At 42.5% G+C, this 24,154-nt stretch overlaps 1 protein-coding gene across 1 annotated transcript; it reads left to right on the top strand.

Annotated features, from left to right (window-relative positions):
* Window positions 1–6,419: 6,419 nt before the first annotated feature.
* Window positions 6,420–23,502, top strand: LOC137093088 (E3 ubiquitin-protein ligase TRIM35-like). Its single transcript, XM_067457810.1, has 8 exons — window positions 6,420–6,975; window positions 11,856–11,951; window positions 12,064–12,294; window positions 12,405–12,427; window positions 12,510–12,628; window positions 17,741–18,217; window positions 22,250–22,377; window positions 23,329–23,502. Exons 1-8 carry the CDS (start codon window positions 6,580–6,582, stop codon window positions 23,500–23,502), a joined length of 1,644 nt encoding a protein of 547 aa, XP_067313911.1. The 5' UTR covers window positions 6,420–6,579.
* The last annotated feature ends 652 nt before the right edge of the window (window positions 23,503–24,154 follow it).

Here is a 24,154-nt window from a genome sequence, read left to right as displayed (position 1 = left end):
GCCTTCTTTCAAAATGACCGCAGTAAACCAACACTCATGTGACCTCTGGTCCGGCTGACTTTAAATGACCCTTTGAGTCAGGACAGATTGACTGACTTGGTTGCAGGTACAAAATAATGAGGCAAACGAATAGGTTATATAAATCAAGATCCCAAAGCCTTAATGATGATGAAGAGTTTCCGTTCGTACATGTTGAGTTTCTTCCACTTTGATGCACTTTACAGATGAGAGAGATCTAATGCTGGCAGGTCTCTGTGTTAATCTGCTGTACATGTGTGTGTTCTGTATGTCAAATGTTAAATTAACAGAATCAAAAAGCTTTGTAATATTTGTATTTTGTAAATAAGAATTTGAAATAAAGGATGAATTGACTGTTCAGATATTCTATGCTTCAATTCTGACTTTTCTTGCAATTCTGACAAGACATTGCAATTTTTTTCAGACAATTTAGAAATCTCACAATAAAAAAAAAATTGCAATTCAGATGTATTTTACTTCACAACTTTGACTCTTTTTGTTGCATTTCTAAAGAAAAATCTGCGCAATTCTGAAAAATTATTATTAAACTCTGAATTAGCGTGTTTTGCTAGCATGAGTTAAAACATTGCTAGCATGTAAGATGTAGGTGTGTTTGTTTCTTCAGGAGAACAAAAATGAAGATTTTTAACTCGACCGTTGCTTGTATGATGCATGTCAATGGGGTGTCTTTCTATGAGAGTTAAAACACACTCTAAACACCTGCAAAAGATTCCTGAGGCTTTTAAAAACTCCCAGCCTGGTTCATTACTCAAAACCGCAATCATGGGTAAGACTGCCGAGCTGACTGCTGTCCAGAAGGCCATCATTGACACCCTCAAGCGAGAGGGGAAGACACAGAAAGACATTTCTGAACGAATAGGCTGTTCCCAGAGTGCTGTATCAAGGCACCTCAGTGGGAAGTCTGTGGGAAGGAAAAAGTGTGGCAAAAAACGCTGCACAGCGAGAAGAGATGAGCGGACCCTGAGGAAGATTGTGGAGAAGGACCGATTCCAGACCTTGGGGGACCTGCGGAAGCAGTGGACAGAGTCTGGAGGAGAAACATCCAGAGCCGCCGTGCACAGGCGTGAGCAGGAAATGGGCTACAGGTGCCGCATTCCCCAGGTCAAGACACTTTGGGCTACAGAGAAGCAGCACTGGACTGTTGCTCAGTGGTCCAACGTACTTTTTTCGGATGAAAGCAAATTTTGCATGTCATTCATAAATCAAGGTGCCAGAGTCTGGAGGAAGACTGGGGAGAAGGAAATGCCCAAATGCCTGAAGTCCAGTGTCAAGTCCCCACAGTCAGTGATGGTCTGGGGTGCCATGTCAGCTGCTGGTGTTGGTCCACTGTGTTTTATCAAGGGCAGGGTCAATGCCGCTAGCTATCAGGAGATTTTGGAGCACTTCATGCTTCCATCTGCTGAAAAGCTTTTTGGAGATGATTTCGTTTTTCAGCTCGACCTGGCACCTGCTCACAGTGCCAAAACCACTGGTAAATGGTTTACTGACCATGGTATTACTGTGCTCAACTCTCCTGACCTGAACCCCATAGAGAATCTGTGGGATATTGTGAAGAGAAAGTTGAGAGGCGCGAGACCCAACACTCTGGATGAGCTTGCGGCCGCTATCGAAGCATCCTGGGCCTCCAGCACACCTCAGCAGCGCCACAGGCTGATCGCCTCCATGCCACGCCGCACTGAAGCAGTCATTTCTGCTAAAGGATTCCCCACCAAGTGTTGAGTGCAGAACTGAACATAATTATTTGAAGGTTGACTTTTTTTGTATTAAAAACACTTTTCTTCATCTTCTGGACTTGTCCAAAGTTAAAACCATTTTGGGAAGATGTTTATAGAGTACTTAGGGATATATTCAATACCGATATTCCCTTCGACCCCATTGTGGCTATTTTAGGGGCAATACCGGAGGGTATGAAGGAAAGAAGATTGAATTACTTACTTCAAATACTACTTTCAGCAGCCTTGAAGTGTATTACGTTCAAATGGCTAAAGCTAGAACCGCCCACACATGAACAGTGCATCCAAAGAGTCAGAGATATTTATGATATGGAACGAATAACTTACTCACTTAGACTTAAGTTGAATATTTTTGAGGCAAGATGGAGCCCAATTTCAAGAATATTACATAATGATTAATGAACCACGCAGAAATGGATAGAAATATACTATGGCAAACCTCGGTCTTGTTTGTTGTGCTTGATTTAAGAATGTGACAATCTTATTTTATTTTGATTTTTTTTTTGTATATGTATTTTATTATTATTATTTTATTTTTTATTTATTTTTTATTATTTAGATTCTGTTAACTATTGTATATGCGCCCCTATTGTCTATTATTGATGTATATTCGTTAAGACATGCTGGTTCTAATAAAAAATTAGTTTGAAAAAAAAAAACACTTTTCTTTTATTGGTCGGATGATATATGTAAATTTTTTGAGACAGGAATTTTGGGTTTTCATGAGCTGTATGCCAAAATCATCAGTATTAAAACAATAAAAGACCTGAAATATTTCAGTTGGTGTGCAATGAATCTAAAATATATGAAAGTTAAATTTTTATCATTACATTATGGAAAATAATGAACTTTATCACAATATGAACATTTTTGAGAAGGACCTGTAAATATATATTCCTATATAATCAGTTGAATTAGGCATCAATGTTAATATATATCTATGATCGCGCCGGTATTTTGACCTTCTCCGCTGGAAATAATGGCACTGGGAATACTAGATGAGATTTGCCTGATATGAGGTATAAAATAACAGAAAGCGACATCAATGTGTCTCCACGAGCCTCAGGGTTTAATAAGGAATCGTATGTCTGTGTGTTTTTTACTCTCATAGAAATACACCCCATTGACATGCATTATACGAGCAACGACTGAGTTAAAAATCTTCATTTGTGTTTGACTCGGATGCCCTGGGGGTCAGCAGATAAACATCAGAGTCTCATTTTTCGGTGAACTATCCCTTTAAATAGTAGATCGGTGTGTAGTAAACCATAACTGTAAGAAATCTGTAATTAAACACTGATTTTGTGGTTTCATGCTGGTGGTAATATGGCAGCCCTCTCACTCTCTCAGTGACTTGTGCCAGAGCTATAAGGTCAGGGTGGGCGAGTTAGGCAGAAGGTCCCGACCCCTCCTCTTATAGCAGTGCTCATTAACAGCTCATTGTTTCGTGGCCCTCGCTGCACCCAAAGCCCCCGTCCCCTCATCCGCATCTCTTGACACAGTCACTCCCAACTTGTAAACGTTGCTATGGTGATGCTTCAGGCATGGTCAAGAATCCACAGAGGAACAGTGGGAGACGGAACGGGGGAAGATGCGAGTCCCAGTGGGAAAGATCCTTTTACAGGACACAATGACGCCAGGCCGCTTGGGAAAGGCAATAAAGTGCGTCTGTATGTGCTCGCATGTCATTCAGCGCGTCGCTGGTCTGATTCAGGCTCGTCAATGACATCATTATCCTGTGGGAAATGTAATGACGCTTCAGGAGAAGTCACGACTTGGATACAAAAGGCCTGCTAAAGGCATTAGATTAGATAGTTTTGATTCATAATATGTGCAAACAAGTTCTCCCTTAAAGGGGTAGTTCACCCAAAAAGTAAAATTTGATCTTTATCTGCTGACCCCCAGTGCATCCAACATGTAGGTGTGTTTGTTTCTTCAATAGAACACAAATGAAGATTTTTAACTCCAACCGTAGCTGTGTGTAGGTCATATAATGATGTGAATGGGTAACAAGTCTATAAGAGCAAAACAAACAAACAAAAAACATGCACAAAAACCCACCCCATCGACTATTACTTCCGTCTGGTAAGGTCAAACTGGCGCTATATTATCTATATTCCTCATTAGTGCATGCGCGGATCAGCCGAATGAGGCATCTACATAATATATATCTATGATCGCGCCAGTTTGACCTTATTAGACGGAAATAATAGCCAATGGCAACACTAGAGGAGATTCGTCTGGATATGAGGTAAAAAAATAAGATATACTGTTGTGTGTTTCTCACAGAAACTGATTGGTTTGTATCTTTAGACATCAATGTGTCGTCAGGAGCAGCAGGGTTTTTGTGCGCATTGTCTAAGCATTTTTTTTTTTTTTTGCTCTCATAGACTTGTTACCTATTCACATGCACTATACGAGCAACAGTTGGAGTTAAAAATCTGCATTTGTTCTACTGAAGAAACAAACACACCTACATGTTGAATGTACTGGGGGTCAGCACATAAACATCGAATTTTCATTTTTGGGTGAACTATTCCTTTAAATGTCAAAATTGAAGCGTGTCCAACTTTTTTTTTTAAATGGCTGTTTTTTTCTAATGTATAACACAAATATATAACACACACATAGTGGTTTTTGGATATTTTACTGATGAAAAAATGTTACATAGTGCACCTTTAAACGCAAATAATTTGCTCAGTATAGGCCAACAGTATATTCTGACTTTTTTAGCATCTTTTTGAGTCATTATTAAGACAAACTGCCAAGATTTTATATATATATATTTATTATATATATATATATATATTTAAACAAGATTGTTTTTGTCCATTGAAAAGATGCATTTTATTTTTTAAACCACGTTGCTACCTAGACACCATGTAGTCCTATAAGAATTTTCTGAAAATAATTTAAATTGCTGATTTTAATAAAAACGAAGCTGAGTCCAGACTCAACCATTCCACTAAGCACTCCTGTGTGCATCAAGGTGTTGCTCACACTAAGCTCTGTTAGAAATTCATAATTTCTCTGCCATATGCATTACATTAGATTAAATGGGATAATAACTTCAAAATGCTACAGAGTAAAATAGTCTGGTGGTGACAGTGACATGCACTGGAAATAAGGCCCCAGTGCAACTTTCAACACACCCATAAAGTCCCCTGTGTTACAGCGCCTCTAACTGGGCCAACAGTGCAATGGCTGGTCTAACTGTATTATCACATCTGTCAAATATATGGCTACATTACCTAAATATGCTACTGTAAAATGTCTGGAATTTAGCATGGTGACAGTCAAGCGCACGGTATAAGGCCCGGGTGCAACTTTTAACCCCCATCCCCAAATGGGCCAACAATATGATGGCTATTCTAACTGTACTGCCAGAGTCCAAAACTTCAACGTGGTACAGTAACCAACAATTCAATGCATACATAATTAATTTGCATAATGCTTTTCATAATACATATTTCATGTTTCTATGTTACAAAACCACAACAGTGTTTTATGAGATATCAGAAAGTTGTAAATAGTACTATTTATAAATATCATATATGCATTTAAGCTAAATTAGTGTGCACTTTAAAGCAATGATAGCATGGTCTTTTTTTAATAAGCATCCATATTTGATGTTCTGGAGTCCCTGCAGGGTTATCTGAAGTCCTCATGAGAGGCTGGAGCTGGCAGAATCTCCTTACCTTGTGATATTGAAATGTGTAATTGCTTTAATTAGCATTTGTATCTTATTCAATTGATTTATTAATGCATTCAAAGCATGATGTGTAATAATTAATGGAGTAATGATGTAGCCTAATTATATTTTATGGTTTTTTTTTTTTACAGTAATTTCTGTTTTACTTTTTTAATAGTTTATTATTCACAGTAGTAACATGGTCCCTAAAATGTGTGAGTAAGAGAAACACCACATGGTCCATAAACTGAGCATGTACAATATCGTAAGAAACGTGAAGCTTATCCACTCACACTCTGCTCGTCTACACTCCCGACGAAGGGCACGGAGTCGTTTAACCATGGTCCTAATTTTGGTTTAATTTTGGCACACATCTGGTCTTCAGGCATTAAGAGTCTAAAATATTGGAGCACGCATAGAAGAAGAGAGTAGCTCAACCACAAACAAGTGCGAAGGTGAACTTTCATAACACAAGAAACAACCTCATTAAACACAATATAACAATCCTCAATAGTGTCAGAGTTCATAGCACGACACCTACGAGTGGACACACATGATTTCTCCACAGGGTATGAAAGAGAAATGTTGAAAGCATAGGCATTATTAAGGTAATGAGACAGCTGAATATAGTCAAGCATAATGAGTCCAGGCAGTGGGTTATGGGTAATGTAGTCCATGATAAGATAGCACAAGGAGTCTGGAGGAGAGCCCCTAGTGGAGATCATGAGCACTACAGCTGGACTATCAGTTTTTTTTGTCGTTTTTTTGTTGTTGTATAAAATTATGCCAATGTAAATGTTTATGTAACTGACTTAAAGTTATGAACAGTTTTAAAGAAATAAGAAGATGACTAACTTGTGACTAGTTTTAGTGATTTATGTAACCCCAGAAACTCCACCCACTTACAAAACCTTTCAGGAAGTGACTAGTGTTATTATTTCTACTGAAAGCTAAAACGAGTCTGTGTTGTGAAGAACAGAGGACACATTATAATGGGATTATTGTGTATTTCTGAATTTACCAAGATTATAATTTGATTGTTATCGTTATTAACTTTTCAAAGCAACGTTCAGAAAGTGAAAGATAATTGTAGATTATCTTTTACAAGACGAGGGAATGGATTCAAAATCTGTTGAAGATCCTACTTGTCCTATTTGCTATGAAATCTTCAAGGTTCCTGTTTTTCTGTCCTGTAGTCACAGTATTTGTAAAGAGTGTCTACAACAGTTCTGGAAAACTCAGGGAACTCAGAAGTGTCCCGTCTGCAGGAGAAGATCCTCAAGAGGTGATCCTCCAGTTAATCTAGAGTTAAAAAAGTTGTGTGAATCGTTGATAAAGGAGAGAAATGAGAGGCGTTCATCAGAGTCTGAGGAGATCTGCAGTTTACACAGTGAGAAACTCAAACTCTTCTGTCTGGAGGACAAACAGCCTGTGTGTTTAGTGTGCAGAGACTCAGAGAAACGAACGAAACACACATTCAGACCCATCAGTGAAGTGGTTTCATCTTACAAGGTAAGACAAATGTCTCTTATTTCATGCTAAATACAGTGACAAACACACAGTAGCTACTATTTGCAGGGTTGCCAACTCTCACTCATTTGGCCTGAGACACACACGCTGGCTCGGTGTCACGCTCTCATGCTGCCCAACTTCATCACACGCCAAATTACCAAACCTGCTTTTGATATTAAACAAAGCTAGGCCTATAGATTTTGTATTATTATTATTAATTTTTAATGCGAAATTCAAACAATAAATAGCGTTTTGGCGTTGATGTTAAAGCCAGAGGCATTTAAAAGCGAGTTGCAACATGTTCTCATCCGGTGTTACGGGATTTTTGGTTTCTGGGATTTTTGGCAGCATTGCCAACTATTTTCCAAGGAAAGTAGCTTCTTCTTCTTCTTCTTCTTCTATTTTTTTCGGGCAGGCTATACGCTATAAGGCGCAATGCTGCTCTACACAGTTATCCAGCTATCATCAGATTCTTGCATATACAGTATTGTTCAAAATAATAGCAGTACAATGTGACTAACCAGAATAATCAAGGTTTTTCTTATATTTTTTTATTGCTACGTGGCAAACAAGTTACCAGTAGGTTCAGTAGATTCTCAGAAAACAAACAAGACCCAGCATTCATGATATGCACGCTCTTAAGGCTGTGCAATTGGTCAATTAGTTGAATTAGTTGAAAGGGGTGTGTTCAAAAAAATAGCAGTGTGGCATTCAATCACTGAGGTCATCAATTTTGTGAAGAAACAGGTGTGAATCAGGTGGCCCCTATTTAAGGATGAAGCCAACACTTGTTGAACATGCATTTGAAAGCTGAGGAAAATGGGTCGTTCAAGACATTGTTCAGAAGAACAGCGTACTTTGATTAAAAAGTTGATTAGAGAGGGGAAAACCTATAAAGAGGTGCAAAAAATGATAGGCTGTTCAGCTAAAATGATCTCCAATGCCTTAAAATGGAGAGCAAAACCAGAGAGACGTGGAAGAAAACGGAAGACAACCATCAAAATGGATAGAAGAATAACCAGAATGGCAAAGGCTCAGCCAATGATCACCTCCAGGATGATCAAAGACAGTCTGGAGTTACCTGTAAGTACTGTGACAGTTAGAAGACGTCTGTGTGAAGCTAATCTATTTTCAAGAATCCCCCGCAAAGTCCCTCTGTTAAAAAAAAGGCATGTGCAGAAGAGGTTACAATTTGCCAAAGAACACATCAACTGGCCTAAAGAGAAATGGAGGAACATTTTGTGGACTGATGAGAGTAAAATTGTTCTTTTTGGGTCCAAGGGCCACAGGCAGTTTGTGAGACGACCCCCAAACTCTGAATTCAAGCCACAGTACACAGTGAAGACAGTGAAGCATGGAGGTGCAAGCATCATGATATGGGCATGTTTCTCCTACTATGGTGTTGGGCCTATTTATCGCATACCAGGGATCATGGATCAGTTTGCATATGTTAAAATACTTGAAGAGGTCATGTTGCCCTATGCTGAAGAGGACATGCCCTTGAAACGGTTGTTTCAACAAGACAATGACCCAAAACACACTAGTAAACGGGCAAAGTCTTGGTTCCAAACCAACAAAATTAATGTTATGGAGTGGCCAGCCCAATCTCCAGACCTTAATCCAATTGAGAACTTGTGGGGTGATATCAAAAATGCTGTTTCTAAAGCAAAACCAAGAAATGTGAATGAATTGTGGAATGTTGTTAAAGAATCATGGAGTGGAATAACAGCTGAGAGGTGCCACAAGTTGGTTGACTCCATGCCACACAGATGTCAAGCAGTTTTAAAAAACTGTGGTCATACAACTAAATATTAGTTTAGTGATTCACAGGATTGCTAAATCCCAGAAAAAAAAAATGTTTGTACAAAATAGTTTTGAGTTTCTACAGTCAAAGGTAGACACTGCTATTTTTTTGAACACACCCCTTTCAACTAATTGCCCAATTGCACAGCCTTAAGAGCGTGCATATCATGAATGCTGGGTCTCATTTGTTTTCTGACAATCTACTGAACCTACTGGTAACTTGTTTGCCACGTAGCAATAAAAAATATACTAAAAACCTTGATTATTCTGGTTAGTCACATTGTACTGCTATTAATTTGAACAATACTGTATGCCAGACCGGTGAAGAAAAGAGAGCACAGCTTTTTCAACTTGCTTTAAACATGAAAAAATCATGACCTTATATGAGAAAACAGTTATGCCTAGACCAGCTAGCTCCTTAGAGAGCCGCCTTCTCTCTCTGCTGTATTTACTGCATGACAACATGACATGATTTACTTTTTCAGGATTTCCACACTCATAAAGCCCACTAGGATGTTTTCCTATTCTAAACAAGTAAGCTGCAAGACAGCAATGCCCAAGTCTCATTCTGGTTAGAACAACTTCATCCCTGCGACTAGCATTTACAAAACCATCATTATTTACAACTGACGGTTGACAAGAATTATAGTGCCTGCCTCTCCTTTCTCCCTCCCATTCCTTTTGCTACTCCTTAATAAGAAAGTATTTGCAGATACTGTAGGCTTCCAGCTTTGCCAGTGGCCGAACAAGATCTACATGCTATCGTTGCAGTGATTCTTTGGCCAAAGTATTGCCAAAGTATCAAAGTACCACCACTTCATTTCCCATCACCCCAGCATGCCCTGGGACCCAAACAAACAAAACATTAGATCCCATATCCTCAATTTGTTTAAGACAACATAGCATTTCAAAAACAAAATCCAAGGAAAGTAGCTAAAGCCTGCTAGCCTAGAAATGTAGATGCACCCTAGCGGCAGCAAATTTAATCCGCAAGTGTCGTCTAGCAACTCTCAATACCCTTCTGAGCTGTATTCCCCTAACTCTTGCCGGGCCTATCACATCGTGTATAGAGTCGGTGGGCGGGGCCATAATGACGACGGCCGAGTTGCGTTTGCGTGCTTCTAGTAAACACAGAAACTGGCGAACGGCGGTCTTTCGAATCAGCTTTGACCGCGACTCTGAAAGACTTTGAGTTAAGCTTTTCTCTGAGAAAAGAACGCCACCGAAGTCATTCTTAAAAAGGGAAGATGTGTTCTGAGTTTAGCCGACCGGATACGGTGAATGTTTAATCATCAGCGAGCTCCGCTTCACCTTCGTTGCTCTGGTTGGTTGTAGCGCTATCCTATCGCATGCAGAGGGAGTTTGAAAGACAACCGTTTATCCGCCCCTCAGATTGAGCCGTCAATGGAGAGTTTCCAGACCAAACATCTTGATGTGGGTCTGGCTTGTCAGGCTAAAAGCCTGCCCCAAAAGTCGCTAAATGTCGCTAGATGACGTCATGCGTCAATTAGCATACCCATGACGCCATCACGCCGTCCTTGCGTTCAGTCTGCCTGACGTGTTTTCTCTCCTAATCCGTGCTCATTTACTGTATTTTAAAATAATATAATACAGCCGACTGTCCAATAAATGTTTTAATTTCCTATACCTTTGTCATACAATCGGAGTATGATGATATAGTGAATTACAAAATTTTATATGTGTAAAATCTGAATTGAGAAACTGGATGAAATAAAGCTCTGTGATAGTAAGTAATATAAGCAATAAGAACAAGAGAAGAATGGAACTCATCATAACTAATTTCTTTAGATATAAAACAAAAGAAGCAGATATCATTAAGTGAGAAATCCGTGGCAACCCTGTGTGCTCATGTATAGCTCGCTCATTCACGTCTGTCAGCTGCTGTGTGTGTATGTTCACCGGCATGCGTGCAGCTCCTCTCAGCCATTCACTGACCAGGGCAGACACAGAGAGAGGTGTGTGACGGCAGAGGGGGAAAAAAAGACCTCGCGCTCGCAGGATAAGTACTAGCTTTTTAAAAAAAAAAACGCTAGAGGGGTCTAAAAAGGCGCTAAATTGGCAACACTGATTTTCGGTTTCACTGGACGGAGCTGACATGAATATTCATAAGATTCTTCCGCATGCGTGCCGCGCTTGAAACTGAAAATTTTAGTTTACACTTCTCAAGCTCCACACGTTTTCGGATTACTGAGAAAACAATTATGAGAAAAGGTAATCAGGTTTCAGCGACGAACGACGTAACAGTAGTACAACTGTTATTGTTAAACAGTGGTGTGGGGTTGATTTCCAGGGTTTGGGCTTGGCCCCTTAGTTCCAGTGAAAGGAACTCTTAAAGCTTCAGCATACCAAGACATTTTAGACAATTTCATGCTCCAAACTTTGTCGGAACAGTTTGGGGACGGCCCCTTCCTGTCCCAACATGACTGCGCTCCAGTGCACAAAGCGTCGGTCCATAAAGACACAGAGTCCTGAGCTCAACCCGATAGAACAGCTTTGGGATGAATTAGAGCGGAGACTGAGAGCCAGGCCTTCTCGTCCAAAATCAGTGCCTGACCTCACAAATGAGCTTCTAGAAGAATGGGCAAAAATCCCCATAAACACACTCCTAAACCTTGAGGAAAGCCTTCCCAGAAGAGCTGGAGCTGTTAGAGCTGCAAAGGGTGGGCCGACTCCATATTAAACCCTACGGATTAACAATGGGATGGCATTAAAGTTCATGCGCATGTAGAGGCAGGCGTCCCTAAACTTTTGCCAATATAGTGTACTTTCACTTCCTGTATTTGCATTTGTACAACCACAAATTTACAACTGCATGGATATAATAATTAAGAATTGCAAATAGCAAAAAACCATATTTGTTTGGTGAAAACATGATTTCTTGATGTTCATCTTTTGTAATTAAGCATTATATGTCCTGCCATTTTCAGGCACAAATGCTTCTGAGATTAACACATTCAGCATAAAAATATGAATATAACAATAAAAACATCCAGATACACAATGTTTAAACCTCTTAAAGCTTCATCAGTTTCACAGATTTTCATCTTAACCTGTAGGAGAAATTTAATACAGCGCTGACGTCCTTACAAAACAAGCTCAAACATGGAGAAGAAATGAAAGGAGAGTGTGATAAAACAATCCAACACATCGAGGTGAGGATGTGTAAAGAGTTAAACACTCAACATTCACACACAGTTTATTATTGACATTAGTGGAGTGTGTGTTCACACAGAGCTGACTGAAGTGAATGTGATGTGATTTCAGTCTCAAGCTAAGCACACAGAGCGTCAGATTAAAGAAGAGTTTGAAAAGCTTCATCAGTTTCTCAGAGACGAAGAAGAAGCTACAATCACTGCACTGAGGGAGGAAGAGGAGCAGAAGCAGCAGAGGATGAAGGAGAAGCTGGAGGAGATGAACACACACATCTCAGCTCTTTCACACACAATCAGAGACATGGAGGAGATGATGAAAGCCAATGACGTCTCGTTTCTAAAGGTGACCAATCAATCTGGCTTCATTCTTTGAGCATAAAACAACTTGAGCCCCACTGACAATGAGAGTGTTTGATAAGATATTAACATGTTTTCAAACTCTATATTTTCCAGAACTTTAACGCCTCAATGGAAAGGTGAGTGAGCTGCTCGTATCTCTTCTCTCAGTGGATCTGAACTCAAATTCACTGCAGTTCTGACTCCTGAATGTTCCTCCAGAGTCCAGATCCCACAGCCGGATCCACGGATGAGTTCTGGAGCTTTGATTGATGTGTCCCGTTATCTGGGTAACCTGCGGTCCAGAGTCTGGAAGAAGATGCTGGAAACTGTCCAACACAGTGAGTCTCAGCAGATCTGACACCAGTGCAAAACATCCTTCAGATAGAAACACACACAACATTAACATCTGATAGAAATATATTTAATAATCACTTGAGTTTCTAAATGAATCTGAACTGTATTTCAGAAGATCATCAGATCATACAGTGAACTCATAATGACTACAGAAGTCTGTTCCTCATGGTCTCTGCTTATGTATTAGGATACTGAAGGGGGGAGTGGGCCGACACCCTTGCCTCTTCATCATATGCATCTTATCCTTTTGAATGATTTTTAATAACCTCATGAATTAAATAATCATTTATTATCCTTTCAAAATAATGAATTATTGACAATCAATTTTATGTGATCATTAATACATTTAACTATTATTTAATATGATTTTGACTCTATGTCTGCAGTATGGTGTCTAATTTGCTTTCCAGAGACGGTCTGACAAAGACAGCCTAACCTCTATCTCTGGGTCCTGACCAACAGGGCCTTGGAGAGAAGTTTAGAACTTCCAAGAGGTGAATCCTGCCTGTTGTTAGTAACCCCAGGACAGGAAGGGGTGGGAGGATTTGAGTCTCCCAATTGTGATTTCTTCCCATTTATATATTGTGATTTTTCCCATTGATAGAAGTACATTTTTGTCTTTATATTTCTTTATAGAATGAGGTAGATGACATGAGCCATACTTTTCTTTCTGGAGATCCGTTTGTCATGTGGTGTTGATATCTTGTCCTGTTGATAAGCTCACTGCTGCCCTAACCTTGGAGGAGAGATGTGCCCTAGAGTCTTGTGTGTGTGTGTGTTACATGTTCCGTGCAGGTCTTCCGACTGGATTGGACCGCTTTTCTCACACCCTAGACCTCTTGGCGTCTTTCTAGGACTCCCCTGAAGTCAACACTATCCCAATCTTGGGATTGTCTGATGTATACATCCTGATTAACAACAACAACAACATCTATCTATTCTCGCGTGACACATTGTTTAGACTTTATGCCAATCAGTAATATTCCACGTGTTTGTAATGATGTAAATCATGCCCTTGAAATTGGTATAAATGGTGTGGTAATTTTGTGTAGAGTAGAGTCTGGCCTGACACCGCCCTGAGAGACTCTGAAGCTGACTCTACTGATGAAACTGCAAAATATTCTTCAGTAAAATTCTCTCCGATGATTGAAAATCTTGACTCCTGGTCTTCATTTCGCATATATGGTCTATGGGTCAAAACTGTGAACCCCTAACAATACAATAGTGTTCCCTATCTCGAGGGAACTTCGAGCTGCGTCGAAACGCTAGGGGACGCCTCTGCGTGCCATGTCATGAAGCACTTGTGTAATCAGTCCAATAGCGGGACGATACGTCACAGGCGGGTTACGTCATCAACCAGGAAGTTATAAAGCATACCCGGACCAAACAGTCACTAGCTTCTGTGTCTTCACAAAGCGCTCTGTGTGATATTGTATGTCCATTTATTGTGTGTGTGTCAAAAGAAAAAGAGAAAGAATGTCTAGTCAGTTCAGGCGATGTGTCACTCCCTGCCCTCGTTACAACACGGGTGGGGATACACATAACGGGTGGGGATACACACTAATGTGTTTGGGGCTCGAGCATGCCCAGTCAGCTCTCGAGGGGATTGGCTGCGAGCATTGCGAGAGACTTCCAATGCGTACATTAAGATCACGCCGGGCACTCTTCGAGGAGAGTGCTTTGGCTTGCGGTCCTCAGGGCTCGGGTCCCGCTGTCGCCGAGGCACAGCGAAGGCTCGCGTCCTGGGGATCGCAGTTAGATCTAGTGGCAGGGTTAGAGACGGGTGATCCCCTATCTCTGCCCTTACCCACTGGATCTCAAGCCTCAGTTCGTGAGTTGGAAGCACGCCCTGCGGTTTCTTCCGCTCACGCTGAGGCTCGTGATCAGCCGCAGCATTCCAGTTCTGAGGAACTGGATGTTGTTAGTGTTGAAGAAATGACTGACGAATTACTTCTACCACTGCACACATACGCACAGGAGGAGCTTATGGAGGTTGTGACTCGTGCCGTTGCCAGATTAAGCTTAGACTGGCCGGCCGAGCAGTATGAAACACGCCAACAACAAAGCAGGCTAGATGAAAGATTCTTACCGTCATACACACAACCTCCTAGGTGGGGCTTGCCATTTTTCCCGGACCTCCACACCGAGGTGTCAAGGTCCTGGGTTAGACCAGCGTCAGCCAGAGTTTTCAACCCGTCCACATCAGAGTATTCAAACATAAGCGGGTTGAAAGCTCATGGTTATGCGGCGATGCCGCAGGTGGAAGTGACGCACCCGAGGTATCTCTCCCCCGAGTCTGCATCGTTGCTGCAAGCCCTGCAGCTGCCCACCAAGCGTCTAAGAACGACATCAGCGCTGGTGGGCATGGCGTACTCGGCAGCCGGGTAGGCGGCCGCCTGTTTACATACGGTGGCCGTGCTGCAAGCATATCAGGCAGATTTATTGGGGGATATAAATGAGGAAACCGAAGAAGTGGGGAGAGAGACGATAGCTGAAATTAGGCGGGCGGCAGATTTGTCTCTTCGTGCCACCAGGGAGACGGCCAAATCCATCGGCCTCAATCCATTCTGGAAGCTGAAAGCTAGGCCAGTCACTCACTGTCAAACACTTTCAAAGAGTGTTGGGTTTGATGGCAGCAGCGTCCAACGTGATACCTTTTGGCCTGCTGTACATGAGACCCTTACAGTGGTGGCTCAGGACCAAGGGGTTCTCCCCGAGGGGAAACCCTTTTCGCTTAATCAAGGTCACGCGGCGCTGCCTACGTGCCTTGGTGAAGTGGAAAGATCCTTAGATCCTTTCCCAAGGTCCAGTTCTGGGTGCTCCTTGTCGTCGCGTAATGCTAACGACGGATGCCTCCCTAACTGGCTGGGGAGCGGTCATGAGTGGCCGCTCGGCCCAAGGTCTGTGGAGGGGCTGTGTTTCAAGCACTCAAACACTTCCTCCCAGACCTGCCGCCATGTGTTAGTTCGGTCAGACAACACTTCGGTGGTCTCGTATATAAATCGCCAGGGGGGATTGAGATCGCGTCGGTTGTGGAAGCTCATGCATCACATGCTAATATGGGCCCAAGGCAAGATGCTCTCGCTCAGGGCGATGTACATCTCGGGGGTCCTGAATGTAACGGCAGACTCCCTGTCGAGGCAGGGAGTGGTGCCAGGGGAATGGAGGCTCCACCCCGAGGTGGTGGAGGAGCTGTGGATCCACTTTGGGCGAGCCCAGGGGGATCTGTTTGCGTCTTGAGAGACGACACACTGTCCAGCATTCTTTTCCCTCACACATCCAGCCCTGCTGGGGCTGGACGCAATGGTACAGACGTGGCCGAGGCTGCGTCTGTACGCCTTTCCCCCTCTGGCGTTGCACCCTGGAGTGCTGGAGAGAGTCCGCCGGGACGGGGTTCAGCTCTTATTGGTAGCCCCGTTCTGGCTGGGCCGAGTATGGCTCCCAGACATCATGTCTCTCCTAGAGGGTCCTCCCTGGGAAATCCCAGTCAAGAGGGATCTTCTTTCGCAGGCCGGGGAGTCAGTACTGCACCCGCGCCTGGAACTGTGGAAACTGTGGGCTTGGCCCCTGAGGGAGCCCAGTTCATAAACACGGGTCTATCGACTGAGGTGATAGAGACCATGTTGCACTCCAGAGCACCATCCACAAGGAGACTTTACGCACTCAAATGGAGAGTTTTTGTCGCCTGGTGTACGCACCAGACTTTGGACCCTGTTAACTGCCCAGTCGGTTCAGTTCTCGAGTTCTTACAAGAAAAATTCTCCGCAGGGTTATCCCCGTCGACTCTGAAAGTGTAAGTGTCGGTGATATCTGCGTATCATAATCCATTAGATAATGCATCATTAGGGAGACAACCATGGGTCACGCGTTTCCTCCGTGGTACCTTGAGGCTCAGACCTGCGGCACACTCAAGGGTACCGACTTGGGACCTGGCCATAGTGCTGGAAGGCCTTATGTTGGCTCCCTTCGAGCCATTAGAGGAAGTGTCAGAAAAGTTCCTCACACTAAAAACAGTGTTTCTTCTAGCGATTTCATCACTGAAAAGAGTAGGAGACCTACAGGCTCTATCAGTAGCACCCTCTTGCCTTGAGTTTGCACCAGGAATGGTAAAAGCATTTCTTTTCCCGAGGGAAGGATATGTTCCCAAGGTCCTGACCAACGTGCCGGGACCAGTAATGCTGCAGGCTTTCTGTCCGCCTCCGTTCACTAGTCAAGACCAAGAGAAGCTAAATCTGCTATGTCCGGTCAGGGCTCTAGATGCATATGTCCACAGAGCTGCCCTGTGGCGAAAGTCAAAACAGTTTTTCATGTGTTTTGGGTCCTCGAGCAAGGGAAAATCGGCTTCAAAGCAGACGCTTAGCAAGTGGATAGTCGAGGCTATTTCGCTCGCTTATAAGTTGGCCGGACATCCTTCCCCTATGAGGGTTCACGCCCACTCCACTAGGAGTATGGCTGCCTCTATGGCTCTTATTTCGGGAGTTTCACTGTCAGAAGTTTGTGATGCGGCTGGGTGGTCCTCTCCGCATACATTTGTGAGGTTTTACAATCTAGATGTAGCCTCTACTCCGGGGTCCCGTGTGTTTCTGGGTTGAATCACACATACAGACATTTGGGACTCGGCGTGGGTATTGAGGTCCCCTAGCGTTTCGACGCTAGCGAGTTCCCTCAAGATAGGGAATGTCTCAGGTTACGTATGTAACCATGGTTCCCTGAGAGGGAACGAGACGCTGCGTCGCTATGCCATACTCCCGGCATGCCTGTGATCGATTTGTTCGACTTTTCCAGAAGCTAGTGACTGTTTGGTCCGGGTATGCTTTATAGCTTCCTGGTCGATGACGTCACTCACCCGTGACGTATCGTCCCGCTATTAGACTGATTACACAAGTGCTTCATGACATGGTACGCAGAGGCGTCCCCTAGCGTTTCGACGCAGCGTCTCGTTCCCTCTCAGGGAACCATGGTTACATACGTAACCTGAGACGTTTATTGAATATGATATTAAACCTGAAGCCTCATGTAATAATAGCAGGACTTATAGAAAGTCTTTATATGTGTTTTATATTTCATCCTGTAATCTGATGTTCTTCTCTTTGCAGCTCCGTTGACTCTAGATCCAAACACAGCACATCCTCGTCTCACACTCTCGTCTGATCTGACCAGTGTGTGTGTGTCGGTCAGTGATGAAGATAAAACACTTCCTGATAATCCAGAGAGGTTTCACAGGTATCCATGTGTCCTGGGATCTGAGGGCTTTAACTCAGGAACACACTGCTGGGATGTGGAGGTTGGTGACAGTACAGGCTGGACTCTTGGAATAACCACAGCATCAAGCCAAAGGAAGGGAGAGGATTTCTTTGACTCTAATTTCTGGTTTATGCTGCACGGGAACAGCAAATACTTCTCACAATCCCCAGATCAACCCTTCACTGTCTTTCCTGTTGAAGTGAATCCTCAGCGTGTGAGAGTTCAGCTGGACTATGACAGAGGAACAGTGTCATTCTCTGATGCTGTAACTAACACACATTTACTTACATTCAGGACGTCCTTCACTGAGACTGTGTTTCCATTCTTATGTAATTGCTGCACAACTTCCCCTCTGGGGATCTTACCAGTTAAACTGATTATTACAGCAGAAAATCACAGTTAAATCTGCTTCTGCTTCCAGATCAATGGGTTATTGATGTGATATGATACAAATTAATATAATTAGTAATGTCATAATTTAAAATGCAGTGAATGGTTAAGTATTTCTTTTCTTACATGGACCTGTTGTTATAAAAACTGCTTTGTCTTTTGATTCTTTACATTTTTGAGCACAATTTCAGAACCAATCAGAGCAGCGGAGCGACGCATAACGTTAGTTGTCAAATGTCAACAGATCTCAACTGCACTGTGTTGTCAAGTCCGCGTTTTTTTCCGCGGGTTGTTTTCTATGTCCACGGGTTGAAGCGACTATTATGTGATATTTAGATCCATGAGTGCAAATTTTAGCAGCAACCTTTCCAAAATAACACACATTTTACCCCCTAAACGGCAATTTTTTTTTCTGGAGAACCCCACCGAGAAGCTATTGTTTAGGGCCAGTAGTTGGCGGGTTTTGTTGTAAAAACTTGGCAACCCTGTCTGCACACGCGCTGGAATACACAATCTTTGCTGGTGTTGTAAAAAAATTAAAGAATTTATTGATACACAGAGTACTTACCCAACATGATGATCATTTCTGAAAGAAATTGGGAAGGTGAATGCATAAACAAACAAGCTCTCCGTTTAAGATTCGAACAAATATAATCCAAGCCCCTTTGATGACGTGATGATTACGCTACTGTTGATCATCTGTCCGTCATCGTCTAAAGCCCGCCCTGATGATTTCATTGGTCAGTTTCTGTTCGGGGATAATTACTCCTCTATGGAGCGAGGCCAGACCGAACCGACCAACCTAAAAAAATTGTGGGCGGGGCTAAATTCGGCTGGTATCCAGGCTACCCAAATTATATTTTACATTAAAAATGTGCGTTAAACTACATAATCATGGGAAACTATGCAAATGTGTCTTGCTAACTGCTAATGACAGGTTATCAAGATCATGAACGGACTCAAACGGCTGAAACATCCTTTGGTGTGACAGAGAATGACAAAGACGTCACACAAGAGGACAAGGTCTCTTTAAAAAAGCATTTAAATCATTAAATAAGATTTTTAAATGCAATAATTACATTGAATACATTATTTGTTTATTATTATACAATAATATGTATTTTTGCTGTCACACCACAGGACACATTTACAGTTCAGAAAAATGTTAAAGAAACAGTGAAAGAATTGATAAAGTTAGTGACCCCTTATATTTCCTCATACATCAGACTTCACACTACAGAAATATATGTATTTTATCTTAAATTAAAAAAAAAAAAAAGCATTTTACTGCCCATGTCAACTGCTTCAGTAACAACACTATAATCACCTCCGCCATGTCTCGTTCATCGCTCACTCTTACATATAACATTAGAGTCAATTTAACCCTTGAGTGTCCTTCAGAGCATTTCTGTCTCTTTCAGTTTTTAATAATAATTTTTCCCATGTTAAGCAAATAATTTATAACTTTATAACAATATACTTATAATTGTGTGTGTGTGTGTGTGTGTGTGTGTGTTGCTGTGAGGTTTGTATGTATGTACTAAAACAATATGTGTGTGCGTAATATTTGATAAAGAAACTTTCTATTGTAGAAAGTCTACACGACTTGTTTAGATTAATAGCTTTGAGTTTATTCCAGTTTTTGAGTTTGACATGTTTTATTAACACACATTTGATATGAACTAATGTTGTGAGTGCAACAAGCTTACTCACTAGCTTAGGTCTTTAAAGTTATTTTGTACTCAACACAAAAGGTCAGTGAATAAAAGTCTTGAATCCAAAGTTCTTCATTTGACTGTTTAATTATGAATCGCAAAACATAAAAAATAAAAACTGTTCTTACAAATTAACTGTGCCGTTCCTTGTAGGTCAAAAGACTGTGTTGCTCCAAAGTCCAGTCGCTTCTGACTAATTTGCGGGGTTCTATTTCCTTCATGCTAAATCTAACACCCAATCAAATTACATTATACTAGATCACTGGTTAACTGTTTACATTACAATTTCTTTGCAACACAGGTTTTTTCAGGTTTTACTAAATTAACTTAAAATATTATTGCTTCCATAGGCTTCAATAAATGTTTCTGAATGAGGAGCGAGGGAATGAGGAAGCATCAGGACTCTGAAGCTGACTCTACTGATGAAACTGCAAACTATTCTTTAGTGAAATTCTCTCTGATGATTGAACATCCTGACTCCTGGTCTTTATTTTGCATATCTGGTTTCTGGGTCAAAACTGTCAACCCCTAACAGTTTTTGGGGGAGGATTTGGCGGGCAATTATTCCTTGGTGACACCCTGGCAAACCAACAAATAAGGTAGTATTTATTTATTTTATTGTTTGGTTGGGACTGTCTGACTGGAAGAGTTTGGGTACGGGGAGAGAGAGAGCTTCATTTCAATAGGAGTGGGGATTAATTATACTAAGTGTTTGTTTTTATGGGAACAGCATAAGGGTATAAGAAGGTCGCTGATAGCACGCCACGTTACTACGGGCAACGGCTTATGCGTAGCAGACAGCGCAAGACACGTGTCTAATACAGGGGAGAGCCCATTGGGGGCCACTGGTGTAGCACCACCTCTACAGGGGCACGTCTCTCTGGTCTGTGATCTGTTTGTCTGAGTTAGAGTCTTAAGAGACGGTCACACGGTCCAGGGGGCATCGCAAACCTGCTTTCTCTCTTCCTTCAGACAGGGGTACCCTGAACTCAAACAAATAAAATAGATTCAGGAGTTGTTTGCCAGGGATGCACCTAGAACGATACCGAGTAGAATAAAATAAGACCCAAATTGGTAAGGACCAGCATCTGTGTCCAGGAGTAAAAAGTTACTTTGTGTTTTCATGAGTAGAACTCACTTCTATTCTATTAAAAACTAAATTTAGGATAAAAATGAGATTCATTCCCTTACGCTGCTAAAAACCTTCTCTGTGATCAAGAAAAGATTGTTTAGAAAACAAATAGGCGTCAGATAAACCCAAATTTATAGCCATTTGCGCTCGCTGTAAAATGGGAGGTGTACCAATGAAATCAATCCCTAACAGGGCTAATGGGTGGTATGACCTGGATGCATGTGACAGAATAGCAAAATTAAAGGAAGTGCTGGTGGGCCATGATCTGGGAGGTTTTAATAAGGGGCTTGGAATGATTTGTGTCAAAGTAGAAAATGCTGCCAAGTCTCTTTCTCCCTCTATCCCGACTGACTCTTATCAGGAAGTGCAGGTGGCCCCCACTCAGGAATCCTCCTGATAACAGAGAGGAGGATCCATATGCAGAGGCCCGCCCAATATTGAATGCACAGGTTGAAATCCCTCCCCCATACAACCCAGAGGCCAGAGGCCATACCCCTGGACCAGTGTGACCCAGGTCAAACAGAGAGTAGGGGAAAGCCCTTTAGAATATGCTGACCATTTTCACATAGCCTATGAAACTTACTGTGCTGTAAACCGTAGCCCTGAAGATTTTGATTGCTCCATTGTTCTTGAATCTGCCACAGACGGCCTGAACGTGCTCAATCTGGCACCCATTGTAAGATGAGATGCACAGTGGCTGATGTTGACAAAGAGACTGAAACTCTACCTGAGTGGAAGTTTTTGATTTCTAAATTTCCTGATGTTTGGGCAAAAGATACATTTGATTGTGAGCTTGCCCAAGTTCAGCCACTGAGCATCCCAGGACCCATGTATATAGCCAAACAACAATACCCGTTAAGAAATGAGGCAAACTATGGTAGACAAACTATGCAAACGGGGTATCATAATACCATGCACCTCTCCGACAAATTCACAGATGTGGCTCATGAAAAAGAGCGACAACTCTTGGGGTCTCCCAATAGACTGCACCGCGTTAAATGCAGCTTCCAAAAAGATGCACCCCCTTGTCACAAACCCCGCCACGATCCTTTATGAAATAGGGTCTGAACACTGTTATTTCAATGCACTGGATATTTCTAACGGTTTCTGGACTTGCCCTCTAGCCAAGGAGGACCAAGGGAAGTTTGCTGTCACCTGCAGGGGTCGCCAATGGACATGGTGCCAGTTGCCACAAGGATTCTGCAACTCTCCAACCCCGTTTCATCAGGTACTGGCATCCTTCATTGATCCGGTAAGAAAGACTGTTGAAAATGATGGATCGGTTGTCCTACAATATGTGGATGACATTCTGATTGCCAGCCCAAGCACATTCAAACATTTAACTGCTGTACGAACTGTTTTGAATGCCCTGAAAAATGAGGGATTCAAAGGCAACTTGAAAAAGGCACAGCTGGGACTGCCCGAAGTGACTTATTTAGGGCAGATTGTTGGGGTGCACAGCCGACGAATCACTCCAGAAGTTTCAAGGAAGAAACTCCTACAGAATGGTCCCGGGGACCCGGTCCCGCCGGTGCGCGCATGGTTGGCTGGCTGCACCGTCCATCAAGAACCCCCCAGATGTGTTGATTATTACTTTTAGTTAGAGCTTTCTGACTGGAAGAGATTGGAATAGGAGAGCAGTGTACTTTGCTTCTTTCTGCTAGTGGTAGCAGAGAGTGGTAAGAAGCGGACTCAAGAAAGGGGAGGCCCTGCGGGGCAAAGGTAACTTCCCCTACTGGAGCCCGTCTTGGGCCGACTTGTAATGTCCAGGAGACATTGCGAACCTGCTCCATCTTTTCCGTCTTAGATAGGAGTACCTACATTTAGAATCAGGCAGATAGGAATCTATCTGGAATCTTTTTTTTTAAATTATTATTATTTTATTTTTTATTCTCTTTACAACTGTTTCTATTTTAATTTTTATACATTGTATTATTTTTCTTATGCATTTGTTATCCCTATTTTAATTATTCCTTTCTATGTAAAGCACTTTGAATTGCCATTGTGTATAAAATGTGCTATATAAATAAACTTGCCTTGCCTTGCTGTGCCTTGCTTATTCGCGAAGGCTCAGCTGGAGGATGACTGCCTAAAGAACTGTTGGGCTCAGGTCCGAACAGGCGATGGCCAGGACCATTAGCCAGCACCCCATCCTCTCCTGCACTTCATCGTACAAAACGGCCTATTGCACTGTCACGCCCAGCGGAGGGGGGAGGTCAAAGAGCTCCTCGTGGTGCCAAAGCAGAAGGTAGAGATGGTCATGGAACTAGCCCACGGCCATCCGATGGCCGGTCACCTGGGAGTCGCCAACACCATCCAGGGCATCCGGGACCGTTTCCACTGGCCAGGTTTGGATGGAGATGTGAAGCGGTTGTGAAGGATGGAGATGTGAAGTGGAAGACCATACCACCCCACCCCATCTGCCCCCTGGCTATCTGATGTTCAGACATCGTGACCATCGCTCTGGACTCAGGGCGGCAGAGAGGAAATGGCGGAAATCTAAAAACTATACTGACCTTACCTTGTATCAGTCTCTTCTCTCTTCTTTCTCTACAAATGTCTCCACTGCTAAAACAACATACTACCACAACAAAATCAACAATTGCTCTGACTCTCGCACACTCTTTGAAACATTCTCCTCTCTCCTTTGTCCTCCCCCTCTCCCTCCTTCATCAACTCTTACAGCTGATGACTTTGCATCATTTTTCACAAACAAAACATCTCTCATCAGCAACCAGTTCTCCTCACCACAATCTGACATGCACTTCTCAACAACTAACACGAACATGCTTCCATCCTTCTCTCCGCTCTCCGAGGCAGATATTTCTAAACTCATCCTTTCCAATCACCCTACTAGCTGTCCTCTTGATCCTGTACCCACTCACCTCCTTCAGGCCATTTCTTCTTCAATCACTCCTGCACTCACTCACATTGTCAACACTTCTCTTCACACAGGAACCTTTCCCACAGCATTTAAGCAGGCTCGGGTAACCCCACTGCTTAAGAAACCCTCTCTGAATCCAGCACTT

This window comes from Pseudorasbora parva, chromosome 11 (assembly GCF_024679245.1).
Source record: "Pseudorasbora parva isolate DD20220531a chromosome 11, ASM2467924v1, whole genome shotgun sequence".
NCBI classification, from domain to species: domain Eukaryota; kingdom Metazoa; phylum Chordata; class Actinopteri; order Cypriniformes; family Gobionidae; genus Pseudorasbora; species Pseudorasbora parva.
The sequence above is the reverse complement of the archived record's forward strand: the minus strand, read 5'-3'. Positions and strand labels throughout refer to the sequence as shown.

Coding starts and splice junctions, on each gene's coding strand:
- LOC137093088 (XM_067457810.1), top strand. CDS start 6,580: ATGGATTCAAAATCTGTTGAAGATCCTACTTGTCCTATTTGCTATGAA. Junction 6,976..11,855: donor AAGTGGTTTCATCTTACAAG/GTAAGACAAATG, acceptor CTTAACCTGTAG/GAGAAATTTAATACAGCGCT. Junction 18,218..22,249: donor GACTGTGTTTCCATTCTTAT/GTAATTGCTGCA, acceptor CTTGCCCTCTAG/CCAAGGAGGACCAAGGGAAG.